Source organism: Microtus ochrogaster, linkage group LG10 (assembly GCF_000317375.1).
Source record: "Microtus ochrogaster isolate Prairie Vole_2 linkage group LG10, MicOch1.0, whole genome shotgun sequence".
In the NCBI taxonomy this organism is placed as follows: Eukaryota; Metazoa; Chordata; class Mammalia; order Rodentia; family Cricetidae; genus Microtus; species Microtus ochrogaster.
Window position 1 is genome coordinate 16702753 of NC_022035.1, and position 14759 is coordinate 16717511.

The 14759-nt window shown below is 45.1% G+C and overlaps 1 protein-coding gene across 1 annotated transcript in view; it reads right to left on the bottom strand.

Annotated features, from left to right (window-relative positions):
* The window catches only part of Fam3c (family with sequence similarity 3 member C), a 43946-nt gene extending 29901 nt beyond the window's left edge, over positions 1-14045 (bottom strand). Inside the window, exons 1-2 of the mRNA XM_026787516.1 lie at positions 13967-14045; positions 1663-1716 (exon numbers count right to left, since the gene is read on the bottom strand). Coding sequence (XP_026643317.1) covers positions 1663-1675 — 13 coding nt within the window. The 5' untranslated portion in view covers positions 1676-1716; positions 13967-14045. The remainder of the gene's footprint in view (positions 1-1662; positions 1717-13966) is intronic.
* Between the last annotated feature and the right edge of the window lie 714 nt (positions 14046-14759).

Consider the following 14759-nt stretch of genomic DNA (forward strand, 5'->3'; position numbering starts at 1 on the left):
TATCGCACCAATGCCAGCCTTGGAGGAGATCACCATATCGCACCAATGCCAGCCTTGGAGGAGATCACCGTATCGCACCACAACACCCATTCCTGGCATGGTGTGTAGTTCCTCTTCCTTCAGTCACTGACAGCCCTGCTCTGAGTTTGTTCCTACGTTTATAAACTAAAGATCATTACATTTCAGGCTACGTGAGCAACCAGATACTATTCATTCAGAAGATATTAATTAGTTCAAAGCTGTGAACCAATAATAACTAATCTTCCTTATTTGCCCATTAAAGGCAGCCCCCTCCCCAAGATATATGCCAAGAAAGGACAAACATAAAAGCTAGATGGCAAAGTTAATTTTCCTGAAAATGAATTTAGAATTATGTGCAAATCAAGAACTTGCTTTGGTTAGCACACTTAAACAGAGCATTTAAAAATACTCAGGGGACCACAGTTATACATCATCGTCCTGTTGACCCCAAGAGCATCCAGAAAAGAAAAGCAAAGCCAACGAGAGTCCCAGGTTTTAAAAACAAGCAAGCTCTTGGTTTCTGGAATCTTCTTCCCGCACAGTGTAACTTCACAGCAAATAGAGTTCGACTTTTCAAATTTCTACAAAAGCATTCGCAGCAAGCATTGGTTAATATGGTTTCAGTAATCTCGGTGTTTGATCAGCTCTGTTAAGAGTCTATACAACTGTAAGCAAACTAAGAAGAGGGATTTTTGTCCCTTTGCTTCGGCCTCTGGCATCTCTGAGAGGTGACTCTATGAAAAAAATACTTCTAAGAAAATGACAATTAAAAAAAAAGACTAATTATCACGATTTTGGAGGAGCAACCTGTTTTCTCCTGTCACGCGCATTTAGTGGAATTCCTCAGAGCAATGTGCCTTCAGGGGTGGGGAAGCTATGGCTGGAGGCCCCATAGCAGAAACACATGTATTTTCACTTTCAGGTCCAGAAAGGAGAACTGGTGTTTATGGGTCTATCCCCTAAAAATGCTTATCAATGCTGACATTAGTACTACGGCCATCTAGCAAGGACTTTCAATGTCTATAACACGCTACTTCAGACTGCCGTTTGTGTTCTGGATTTATACGTAGACTAAGAATTCAAAGCCAAACCACACTTTAGTAAATTCTCCATGTATGTCACACTTGACTGCACACCAGAAAGAGTTCTATTTTAGAATTTCTTTTTTTCTTGACCCCCAGAACTTAGCAAGGAAAAGTAAGTCTCTTTACATTTTAAAAATCATTCTTTGAGTATGTTATATGTACTGTTAGACAAATAAGCTTACCACACAAAAATAAACATTAATATTTGGAATAATTTCAGTAAGAGGTTCATCTACAAAAATCCATGTAATGCATACGTGAGATTTGTTGACTATGTAGAACAAGAAAGGCTAAGCATGATTTAATTTACTTTAGCCTGGTACTTAACTTTCACAAACATTACATAGCGGCACCTGCATATAATCTCTGAGGCAGGAAGACACCTTGAACCAGCTTAGACTGGGAAGCAAGACCCACCACAAAAAGGGGATTGGGGAGAGGAGGATGAAGAAGAATCAATGAATTATGAACCCCCTCCTTTAGTCATTATTGAGCAAACAAGTTATAAAATAAATTATAAAATAAAAAATTAGTTTCACTGGACTACATGTCTTACCTGCTATCCTCATTTTTGCTTATCCAGCCTAGGGCACGTCTCAGAAATAAGGTCCTAATATCAAAAGAAAAAGACAAACACCATGAATTATACAATGAATATTTCTCTTTAGATTATTTTAGAATGTATACATGAAGCCAATTAAGTAAATACCATGATATGTCTAAGTATTTATACTATGAATACCAATGATTAATGAAAAAAACTCTTTAATACTGGCCACTCCTTCCACTGGCCATTAAAAAAAAATAGCTAAAAAGAGCTGCCTTGCTTGCGCCTCCCACTGGCCGTGTCCTTTGCTCCCGTTGTACCCGTGTCTACACATGATAACTATTATGCTCAGAGATGACACATCCTTCAGGAGCTCACTACATTTAGACTCAAACACTGGTTAGCATATCATATCACACTGAAGTTTACACTTCACACAAAGGGGGGGGGGGCGGGCAGGGAGCCCTTTGGCTTCTCTAGAGAACTCTGTCCTACAGGTTATAAATCGTCTTTTGGCTTGCAGAGAAACTGAACTCCGCATTCACAACACACACATGACCTTCCCTCCCCTTTCATATGCTAAAAGAATCCCACTCCTATCTGAGTGTAGCCTAGGAAAACCTCTTTGAAAATGTGATAAGCAGTTGGGAACCAGACACCTGCTGTTCTCCTTCGGCTTCTGTTGCAGGGGGAGACCAAACCTGCATTACAGTCACCAGCAGCCTGCCTGCTCCTGCCAGCCCTTCTGCTTCTGAACTCATCACAGGCCGTGGCTCCATCGCAGCAATTACGTTTGTGAATACAATGGTTCTCCATTAAAATATCGTAGGGGATTAACATTTAGGAAAATTTCTATATTAAAATCCCATCAAAGTGCCTCAGTCATTAACACATCTTTAATTGATTTCCTTAATTAACTCTCTTGCATCTTTAATGATGCAAAAGTGTAAATCCGAAGAGCAGGAGTATGGGAAGAGATTTGAGGGCAAAGTATGGCATGTGTTTATGATGTGCTAATTCTAAACCAAGCCTGGCTGTTTAGAGAGCATTTGAGGACTTATTACAATCTGGGGCAGGGGAAGAAACAGCTCGTGAAGACTTCAGGCAATCAAGAAGGGACAGGTTCAGAGGCAATGAACACAACACTGAAGGAATAAAAAGGCCTCGGCTAAAAGCTCAGAATGCTAATCTACGTACTTAGGAAGAGGTAGAGATACAAACAAAAAATAGAACTCCCAAAACCAGAATATTAAGTAACAGAATATTCTTGAACATGTAAATATTCAAGACAGGATACTTAATAAATTCAACACTCCAAAAGTGTAAGGCTAGATCAAAAGAGGTCTCAGCATTTTAGATGGACAGAGACGCTAAATGAAAGGTGCAGTGTCACCTGAAGGTCAAAGCAGGGAGGGCCACACTGCCCCCTGGCCGAAGGAGCAGTGGCCTAGGGAAAAGGGGACCCTAAAGTAGATACTAGGAGGGGCCAACCCCACTTATCTGGCTGTCCTCACTTCAACACTTCCTTTGGCCCAACTACAGGGCTTTGTCCAATTTAATAAAATTTTGTTACTCAAAACTGGGCTGCTATGTGAATATGGAGAACCTGTCTAGAATTCATTAAAACAAGAACCAACAGTAATGAAAAGCGCCGATCAAATGACTTTCCCATTTCTTCCCGGAGAAAACAGGCCAGAAAAACAGTCATCAAGAAGGGCTGTCTTTCCGTTATCTTCCCACCAGCTCTCTAGCTGCCCGGGCTATTGGGGTGGCCTTACAAGGGAGGAAGAGGGGTTTGTCTATTGTCCTGAGAAGAGCAGGGACGCTCACAAAGAAAGCCTGTTCCATTTCTCCTCCTGCACACTGACGTACTCAAGTATAACAGTTTGTGGACAAATACCATGTCAATCAAATTGGCTTTTGCAAATTGATCTGGGAATTGAGGCTCTCTGCTGCAAACTAGCCACTTCAGAGATCTGACAGCTTGTCAAACTGACTTAAGTGTGAGTGCTGGAAACCCCCACTACCACCTCAAGACTAAAATGATGCAAGAAAACATGCATTCAAATAAATAAAGTAGCAAAATACTAAAAATAAAATTAATCCAGCCAAAAGAAAATATGAGATTGAAATGAAGTTTATGCCCTGGCAATGCTGAAGCAAACATGGGCAGCCCGTATATGGCGGTTCTGTTGAACTTGTCTGTATTGGGTTTCACGGTCTAAGTTGATGAGGACGATTGACCAGGTCTCTTCCTCAAGAGGGCGCCAGATCTCATTACAGATGGTTGTGAGCCACCATGTGGTTGCTGAGAATTGAACTCATGACCTTTGGAAGAGCCGGCAGTGCCCTTAACCACTGAGCCATCACAAATCAGAGAATCACTATTTACTTTAATGCAATGTTAAGTCAGTGCTGGCCAAATCACAATTTTAACCAAAACCAACTAAATTCAGATGGTTCCAATATTTAAGTCGGCTAGGGCTTTTCTTTTGTAATTTAATTCTTCTATTGTATGTATGTATGTTCTGTATATATGTCTGAGCACCATGTACATGCATGGCCCACAGAGTTCAGAAGACAGTGTCTGATCCCCTGGAACAGGAGTTACAGAAGACTGTGAGCCACCTGTGGTTGCTGGTGTGTGAACCCAGTTCCTCTGTAAGAACAAGTACTCTTAACCCCTGAGCTACCTTTCTAGCCCCTGGGGAGCAGGAGCTTCTCAAGAGACTTAAGCTACAAAAGACTTGTCTGTAATGGGGAATTTCATGTGCCAACCTGATAGGGCCACAAGCTGCCTGTAAGTAAGCACCATTCCGGGTGTGCTGGAAGGACCTTCCTGGATGGTTAGCAATCGAATCTAGAACGAGGGAAGCAAAGTGCCTTCCTCAGTGGGAATCCTATCCAGACAAGACAACCCAGGTGCTGATAAGTATCTCCTTGTACCTGTGAGCGTCCATAGTTCATGACCCCAAATCCATCCCATTAGGCAGGGAGTAAGAACTATCTAGTAATCTGCTAGCCTAGATAGCTTCTCCCTTGCAAAAGATAGAAACCTAAACTACCTTTCTATGTTGATGCTAGCTAGCCACAAGAAACTTTTCTGTGCAGCTTTGTCTGTTAGGTTAGAAGGTCCTCCTCAGGCCTGAGGGTGCTGCAGAGGCCAAGATGAATGGGGGTGGAGGAACCCCATACAGTCTACAGGCAGTAGTTCATTTCCTTTTTGTCCAACCACATTTCCACACAGCTGACCACGCTTCAGTCATGACTATGTAATGAATTCTCAGGACAGGGCCCAGAAGGCTTCCACAAGGCCCAATACTGAGGCTCCACTGTACACCAAAAGGTGGCCGGGAACTCTGTCTCTGCTTCCCACACCCCAGCCTCTCCATCTGTTCACCAGCGTAGATTCTAACAGCCTCTGATAGTTTCTAATGCCGTGAACATTACGTATAAACCACTCAGATTACTAGAGCCTCGGGGAGGGGTTGTAGGGGTCCCAGTTTATAACTGGTCCAGCAGACCCGAATGTAAAACAGCAGCCAGGACTTGTAATTGGCATCTGAAGTGGGGAGGTAGTCTAGAGACTGAGCCCTCAACCCAGGAGACCTGACACTGTCTCCAAGTAGATGGGAGGACACCCACCTGGAAACTGATGGAAAACTCACTTGTTTTCTGGCTGGCAGGAACTCCCATCACCCTCCAAGGACACATCTTTTGCATTTATCCTGGTATCTGAGTAGAGGAAGAAACACTGCCTTTTCTAATAGGGAGACAATGCTCTCTGCCTGTCTTTAGGCTGGGAGACCAGTGCACAAGCAGGCTGCGCCACCAGTTCTGCTGCACTGCTAATGACAATAATATACCAGTGCAAAACCTGGATCTCTCAGCCTCTGGAAAGGTGTGAGTCCATTTCTTCCAATAATTTGCAACATACGTGCAATAAATAATAGAGCTACAGAAATGTAGCTAGCTTACTACACAGAATACATACATTTCTTTTTATCCACATACACACATACATATATTTGCATATGTATATATCTATCACCTATACATCAGTTAATTTTTCAGGCAAACTTGGACTGATGATCAGGAGGTGAAAAACCAAGTTTTCACCCTCTGAGCATTTACTGCACTAGAGAAAAATGGATTGGTACTGAGAGCAGAAGGAGCTACATACATCTAGAAGAGTCACTAGGGTAAGTTGTTCTGCCAACTACACACAGAAGTGCACTGTTAAAGACACTGTGAAAGGCCCAGTACTTGGGAGGCAGAGGCAAGCAGATCTCTTCACAGTGAGTCCCAGGACAGCTAGAGCTAAATAGTGAGATCCTATCTCAAAAAGAAAGACAGAGAGAGAGGAAAAAAAAGGAAACGCACACACACACACACACACACACTGCAATACCATACAGCACTATACATGTGACTACTGCCAGGCAAAAGCCCAGAAACTTCCCTTCTATGTAAAAGGACCAGACAGAACCAGACCGAAAATATGCTTTGGCTTCGAAGGCCACAATTTCTATCCCAACTCTATACCCATTGCTAGATGAGATGAAGATGGATGGTCCAACTGCATTGTGGCTTTGGGTTTTTACTGTTGTTCTTGAGTTAGGGTCTTACCAGATAGACCAGGCTGGCCTAAAACTTACTACGTAGACCAGGCTGACCTCGAATTAAAGAGATCTGCCTGGCTCTGCCTCCCAAGTGCATCACCAGGTCTGGTGCAACTGTGTTTTAATAAAACTTTATGGACAACGAAATATTAAAATTTTATTTTTCAACCTACTCTGAAAAATGATTCTGGCCGGAAGACCACACAGGACTACGCAACTGATTAGCTGAGCCTCAATAAAGAGTAATACATTTTTTTTATCAGAGAAAAATAAAACAGAAGACTGAAAAACTTCCATAATAGTACCTAAATAGTGGAACATTTTTTTGCTAGATTATTTGGAGAGTAATCAAAATATAATCTGCCTCTGCAAGTCATCTCAGAAGAGAGGCCTGTTGCGGAAAAGCGTAAAAGCGTTGACCAAGTTCTGTGCTCGACCAGACATTTCATCAGCATGGACCCATGAGAAGCAGAACAAATCCCTTTCAAATGGTAACACCGTTACTTCCTATAGCAGGAGCTATATGCTTGCAACAAAGGCAACGGTGAATCTGGACCTGGTCCCGTTTCAAAACCCACTGCTGGAGACAGAAAGACATGGACAGAAGTGGTTACCCAATTCTGTTTCCCTGATGATACGATCATGCTCACAGGAAGGAGGTGACAGCACTCACTCTTCTTACGTAAGCACTGATGTGGGATCATTTTGGTGACAGGCTTTTAAAAAGAGTGGGTACCTTTGTGCCTGATACTTGACCAGTTTTTATAACTTCGCTCTTAAATACATTTCCTAGTCTGGGGAGATGGTTCAGTGGCTAAAGCACTTGCTGCAGAGTCATGAGAAACCCTGTGTTCCCCCCCCCCAAAAAAAACCAAACAAATAAAAAGTTTTTAAAATTCAGTACTAGGACTAGGGCTCATGAGCAGTGTCAGCAGTGCCTGTTCACCATGTACTGAACCCTGGGTCTGATCCCCAAGCACCACAAAAACTAGGTACCGTGATGAGTGCCTACAAGCTCAGCATTCAGGAGGTGGAGGTGCTGTGGTGGTTTGAGTAAGAATGGCCCCCACAGGCTCAACGATCTGAATGTTCAGTCGTCAGGGAGAGGCACTTAAGAAGGACTAAGAGCCGGGCGGTGGTGGCGCACGTCTTTAATCCCAGCACTCGGGAGGCAGAGGCAGGCGGATCTCTGTGAGTTCGAGACCAGCCTGGTCTACAAGAGCTAGTTCCAGGACAGGCTCCAAAACCACAGAGAAACCCTGTCTCGAAAAACCAAAAAAAAAAAAAAAAAAAAAAAAAAAAAAAAAAAGGACTAAGAGGCCTTGGAGGAAGTGTCACTGGGGTAGGTTTTGAGGTTTCAAAAGTCCACCAAGCCCCCAGACACACAAACACTGCTCTCTCTCTCCCTCTCTCTCTCTCTCTCTCTCTCTCTCTCTCTCTCTCAGTCTGAGGATCAGGATGTAGCTCTTGGCTACTGCTCCAATGCCACGTGAGCTGTCTTGCTCCACTATGATGATAACGAACTATACTTCTGAAGCTGCAAGCAAGCCCCCAATTAAATTAAATTAGCTTTCTTTTCTAAGAGTTGCCTTGGTCACAGTGTCTCCTCACAGCAACGGGACAATGAGTAAGACTGATGTCAAGTTCAAATTTCAAGATCACCCCTTGCTACAAAATGAATTGAGGGCCAGCGGGGCTACTTGAAACCCTGTTCAAACAAAAACAGCAGAACAAGGGCAAGGACTTAGTCCAATGGTACAGCAAAAGGCCTCCCGTGCTACAAAACAAGAGCAGACAATAACTCAGTATGCAGCCTAAGCTGTTATTGCTGTGCTACTGTGAACTTAAGAGATCTTAACATCAAATGACTAAAGATGTCAACACTGAGTGCTTAACAGAAATATTAACTTGAAAAATGACTTAATATTGGCAGGATACTTTGGTACTGAATCCTACCAGGCACGTGTTTTTAAAAAATAATCTACAGAGTGAGCTTTCAAAATGCCAAGTACGGTGCACACACCTGTAAATCCTTGCACTTAGGAGGGAAAGGGAAGGGAGCAAAGAGTCCAAAGTCGTCCTTGCTCAGACAGGGTGCTCAGGACAGAATGAGCTGCACGGGACTCTATCCCCAAACACAAAACAAAGCCCTACAAAAGGAACAAGAAAGCTATGGGAAGGGAAAAACCATTCATGGTTTCCTAACAATGAAAAAGTCTTCCACGTTTTTAGGGAAACAAACCGATGGGGGAGGTCCTTCTGCTTGTATTGGTTGATGAATAAAGCTGTTTCAGCCAATGGCTTAGCAGAGTAAAGCCAGATGGAAGTCCAAACAAAGATGCAGAGAGAGCACAGGTGGAGCAGAGGAGATACCATGTAGTACCCGAAAGAGTAACATGCGGCACCGGTAAGCTGCAACTCCGTGGCAATAGACAGATTAACAGAAATGGGTTAACTTAATAGTTAGAGCTACCCAATAAGAAGGCATTGGCCAAATAACTGTGACTGATAATAAGCCTCTGGGTGGTTATTTCATAAACAGCTGCAGGAACTAGCGGGCGGGACCTAGGGGTGGAGAGAAACCAGTCCAGTGGGGAGCAGGCAAGACAAAGAAAAGCCTTCTGTCTACAACAAACTAATCTCGTATTCTGAGTAGAGGAAGGGGAAAAAAATTAAGCAAAAGAACATTAAAAAAAAAGTTTTACTTCTGCTAAGTGGTACTCCAAATGGAAGACTACAAAGCCATAGACCAAGAACTTTTAAATAATGAGTCAGCAGACTAATCTCTTCAGAATTTTTGTTTGTTTGTTTTGTTTTGTTTTTCGAGACAGGGTTTCTCTGTGGCTTTGGAGCCTGTCCTGGAACTAGCTCTGTAGACCAGGCTGGTCTTGAACTCACAGAGATCAGCCTGCCTCTGCCTCTGGAGTGCTGGGATTAAAGGCATGCGCCACCACCCTTCAGAATATTGTTCTAATGAAAAACTCTGGGAAGAATGGGATGCAGATGTTCTATGCCTAGCTGCTCTTTTTTGTTTGTCTGTGACAGAATTTAAACACCTCACTCCCCCTGCTCAGTCTCCAGCCTCCAGAATGCTGGGATCACTAGCCTGGGCCACCTCCCCGTCTCTGAATTTTCAGGTATCTGAATCAACATCCCACGGTTTTTCTTGCTTGTCTTCGGTAGCGCAAAGTGGAAATTCATTTGAAGCAGGCTTAACATCTAAATGCGGGAAAGTGAAAACCCAAGTCCAGAGTGTTCTTACTTCCCACGGACTGTAGCCAATGCAACGTGGAGATGAGACAAAACAGGATTGTACTCGGGAGACTTCACTGTCTTGTCTTCCACACCCACATAAACTGTCCTTAAACCTTCCCTTTCAGCTGCTCTTCCTGGTTAGCAACAGGGAAGAACACTCCAGAAACCTGTTATCTGATCTACCGCAGCCCGGAGAAAGATCCACTCTCCTACACTGGCAAACACTCTCTAATACACAGTCTCTACTTAAAAACAGGTGACGGAAGGTGCCTAGGCTAGGCCAACTTTGCCCAGGCTAGGCAACAACAGGCAGTCAAGCCTGACAGACACTCCGCGAGCAGTGTTGCAACCCCAGACAGCTCAGTGTTAGCCATTTCCTAGCAGAACTCTGGAGACTACAGAAACCAGGAAGAGACCTAGAATTCTTTCTGCCCCTCCAAGACATGGGGCTGACGGCGGAAGCATGCCGGCTGATCCACATGCACTTAACCAGTTTTCCAACAAAACGCTTATGGGATTAAAAAGAAAATAAAAGAGAGAATTCTTCCCTCAACCTAAGTAATACAGCAAACCAACTTTCTTCATCCATGAAGGAAGCTCAAATACACGTAGGGCTATTCGGCACCCACTTCTCAGTGATACAGAAAGACGGGTGTAGTAGGATCACAAACGCCATCCGAGCTTTTCATTTTCCTGAGCTGGCAGCCAGAGTATGGGTCTCTTCTGAGAGGGACTGGTTAACCTTTATTGCCACTACATCTCAAAACCATTCTGCCCGGGAGGGTACATCGCGAGTCACATCGCGAGTCAGGCTATTTAGTCAGTGAAGTGGGAATGAGTGAGGATTATTAAAAAGAACTGATAAAAAGCTACAGGTCAAATGGACCGGCCACACCTACTGTGCGTGCTACACGAAGGAAATATTTCAGCGTACTACAGGACTTTCTAGTAAGCCACGACTGCATAAATGGATGGGAATGAGCAGCAGGGCTAGAGAGCTCGACACCAGGTACACCCGAGGCACACTTCAGCCACGAACCCAATCTTCATTACAATCAGACGTCGGGGCAGGACCCCGTCCATCAACTCCTCCAAACACCTCACGTGGTTGAACATTTGAAGAAATAGTAATGGAACAATTGTCTGTGCACGGTATTGATGTGTGCACACACCTGTGTGGGTCTACGCATGTACTGTGTGGGAGGGTACGCATGCATGTGTGTGGAGCCAGACATCACTGTCAGCTGTCTTCCTTGGTTAGTCCCTGTGGTCTCTCGTTGAAACTGGATACTCTTTAGGCTAGATGGACCAACCAGGGAGTCCCAGAGATCCCCTGGCAAGCACTCTGAAGAGTGAGAGATCTCCCCAAACTCCAGTAGAACTGTTCTTATCTTATATCCTAACCTTCACAATAACTCTTTAACATCGCAAGAGCAGCCCTGAGGCCCCAAACACCTAAAATCCTTTCTTAAGAAACGCGCTGCTTTTCCCATTAACAGTCTAAATGCAGAGAGGGTCCTGAACACACTTGTCTTTGTGAAGATTCAGTGACACACCCTATCACGCTCTTTTACGGTCTCACAAAAGTGTTACCCACACCAGGGAGGTCAGAAGCACTAGTGTGCCTTTGAACAAGCCAATTCCTGTGCTCCTACAGACCTGCAGGATCAGACTCCTCGGAGCAGGCATTAAAATCCTCCACGTTTAACAAGCTTCTGGACCGAGTCTCTCTGGGACTTAGAGCTGAGAGCTTCAGGGTAACAGCACACCAAACCCACACAGAGGAAAAGTTAAGAGAGGGGGGAAAAAAATAAAAATGAAAACCAAGGCGGATCCAAGACAAAATAAAAACCCAAAGTACAAGTCATATGGCAGGAATGTTCGTTCTTCTTTGAAGCACGGATGGAAATGGGCTGTCTGTCCCCGGGGCCAGGTCTGCCAGGTGGAAGAGGGGAAAGCAGGCAGGGAAGCTGGAGAGCGGTGAGGAAAAGAAAAAGAACTCCTTGGCAACCGTTAAAACAGATTCCTCAGGCCTAAACTGCCCACATGTTTTCCCACAGATCTTCCAGGTCTTCTCCTCTACAAAGCAGAATTCTGTTCAAAAATCTAACGGCCACTTGAAAAACTGAAATGGTGATTCGCTTTTCTAGAACCCAGAACATAAAAAAAAAAAAAAAAAAAAAAAAAACAGTGCAGAGCCCTACAAACTAGCATGTTTAAAAACCTTAATCCTACCATATACAATTACGGGAAAGACGGGCAGACAGATATTACCAAGAAAAAGGTACAAAGGGGCAGCAAGGTGGTTCTGCAGGTAAGTGTGCTTGCTGACAAGCCTGACACCCAGAGCTCAAGTCCCAGAAAGAAAGCCAGCTCCTACAAGTTGTCCTTTACCCCCACACATGAGCCACACCATGGGTGTTTCCCCCGCCTCCTACATACGAAAAGGAACAAAGAAAAATAAAAATAAACTTCTTTCGAAAAGAATGACAAAAATAAAAACTCTGTTTTAATTGTAGGAGGAACAAAGTAGGGTATGACATTTCAGTATACACACTGTTGAGGTTTTGATTTGTTTTTAAGAAAGAAAACACGGAAGAAAGGGAGGCACAAATCAACACCCCGTGTAGCGAGGGTTGTCACTTCCTGCAACTACTTTACACTACACTTGATAAGGATTTGCAGCTTCTTAAGCTCGGGTTTCAGGATTCCCCTACACAGACACTTCCTTTACACTTGAGGTCAAAGGGAAAACTGAAACACACCAAGGTTGACAGGCTTCAGCAGCCAAACCACTTCTGAGAAGGGCTCGACCTGCCCGAACAGAAAGGCAGGTCAGGAGCCATTGGCACAGCACAGAAAGAAGCCACAGAGGAAAAGAAAAATGTATCAGCTAAAACAATTTTACAAGCTCCTATTTTTTATTGTCCAATGCCCTTCGAAACTCATCCCAAGACCACTAATTGCAGGTGCCATTAGTCAGCACAGCTGATCCCCACAGCACAATCTTAACAAGCTTGATGGAGATGTGATGAAAACCACCAGGAACTCAATTGCTAAGTACGGATGCTCCTGCATCCATCTAACTAGCACACAAGATGCTCAACTGGGTACCAAAGGGGCAGGGGGAGACAAAACAGAGAGTGCGACACTAAGAGTTTGTGGCAATCACTCGGGTTTACATAATTTCCCTCTCTGTAGCTTTTCATCTCCACCATGCAGAGAGACACTGAAAGTCACTGACTGAAGGAATTTTTATCTTGCCCTCTTATGTTATTTCTTCATACGAAGAATGGTCGTTTCTAATAGAGAACACGTTTTTAAGAATCTGTGAAACAGCCCTAATCACTCGCATAAAGCTAAAAACAAAACCTAGTAGACTGCCAGAGAAATTACCAGACTAGCATCCTCCAGAAACAGAAGTACAGTAGCTTAAGGAAGGCTAACTTACCCATTCCGCCACTTTCCCATTTAGCGGCAACGGGAAAGTTATTAACTGTATTTTCTGCATTAAATGGAAATCTCTCTGTACTCCCTAAGTCACTGTGTAGGCAACAATGTCTCCAAAGTCTTGGGAAATCTAACAGTCTATCCTGGTCCTGAATGAATCTCACAGGCCCGGAATCTACCATTATCATCCAATTCTACTTAATATCTCACGAAACTCTTATTTTAATACGTAGAATGTGAGTAGCAATAGGTCCCTGGAGTTGTGAAAAATACGTGCGTGAAAATACCGGGTAACTGAGATAGTAAAGACACAAAGTACTGACTTTGTATCCATGTATTTCTGCCTAAAAAGAAGCAAGGCAAAAGTTCTATCAGTTCTGTATTATAGGAAGTGATTGTAAGTTGAGGCTGACGACTTCCACCAAGTTACGGCTGGACACATCAATCTGAAACAGTCCAACCGTCCCTCGTTATTTAGGCATAATGGCACTGACCATCATGTGTACTACAGCTATGAATACATCAGGGGAAAAAAATGAGATAATACAAACAGCGCTCATCAAAGATATAAAACACCAACGGGCTAGCTTGCAAAGGGAGAAAGTGGCTTTGCAAGTGGCTCCAGCTGGGCAGAGCCTTTAAACTTTACAAGGGAGTCAAGCCGGCCCTGCATGGAGTTCAAGTCCAGCCTTGCAAGTCCCATCCCATCCCGTTCTCCGGGAAGGCTCAGCCTGCGGGATTCCGGCAGCCAGGGGCACACCCGGCTTCCAGGTGCGTGCAGCTCGAGCCCGGGGACGACCGCGACCCGGAGCCAGGTGCAGACGCCGCTGGCCGTGCGGGCCGCGGATGCTCGCACGGCCCGGATCCGCGGCGGCGGCGGCAGCAGCAGCCGGGACCCGCATCGGGATGCCAGGCAGCCGGCTTGGAGCTCCTCTCCTGCCTCCGCGCCCAGCCGCGCCCAAGCCCGCCTCCTGCCCGAGCCTCACCCGCCAGCAGCCGCGCCGCCGCTAGTCCTGCCGGAGGCCGACTGGAACCTCCTCCTCCTCCTCCTCCTCCGCCGCCGCCGCCGCCGCCTCTCGCTCGCGCCTCGGCTCCCTCCGGCTCGTCCCGCCGGGCCCCGCGCTCGCCCGCGCCTAGGAGGAAGCCAGCTCGCCCCAGGCCTCCTCCCACGCTGCCCGCCGCCGCCAATGGGCCCCGCCGCCGCGCAGCCGCGCACGCCCTCTGGCGGTGGAGGACCGAGCCGGCGCCGCCACCCTCCCCGGTCGCCTCAGACTCCAGCCCTGCGTTGCTCAATCTGCACTTGCCACGTGGGAGCTGCCTGCCGCGTCCTCAGCCAGGGGCTGAGTGACTTCCCCGGGAGGAGGGAGAATGTGTCAGCGCCTCCGCCCTTAAGTCACACGTACAGAATCCCAACCTTTGAAATGACCAACCCCCTCCTAGACTTGCATCAGACTAGGACCATATGGAACCTTCACTTGACTGCTAGAAACTAGGTAACTGATCAGAAAAAATCCGATAGGCAGGAGCATCACAGCAAATTCTGCAGCCCTGAGTGGTCTATCCAAGAAAAAAAGTATTGTTTGCAAGCCAATTTCTTTTTTCAAATTATTTGCAATATGATAAATGTTTTTCCTCTTTTGTTAGGAACTTTATTTTTTGTAAGATTGTATGGGTCACTGGGAAATTAACACAAATTTTAGTATGCACAATCTGAGAGTACAATATTATCTCATGCTTCAAATCCGTATCTGAATAATTAGCAACTATTAACTATTATTT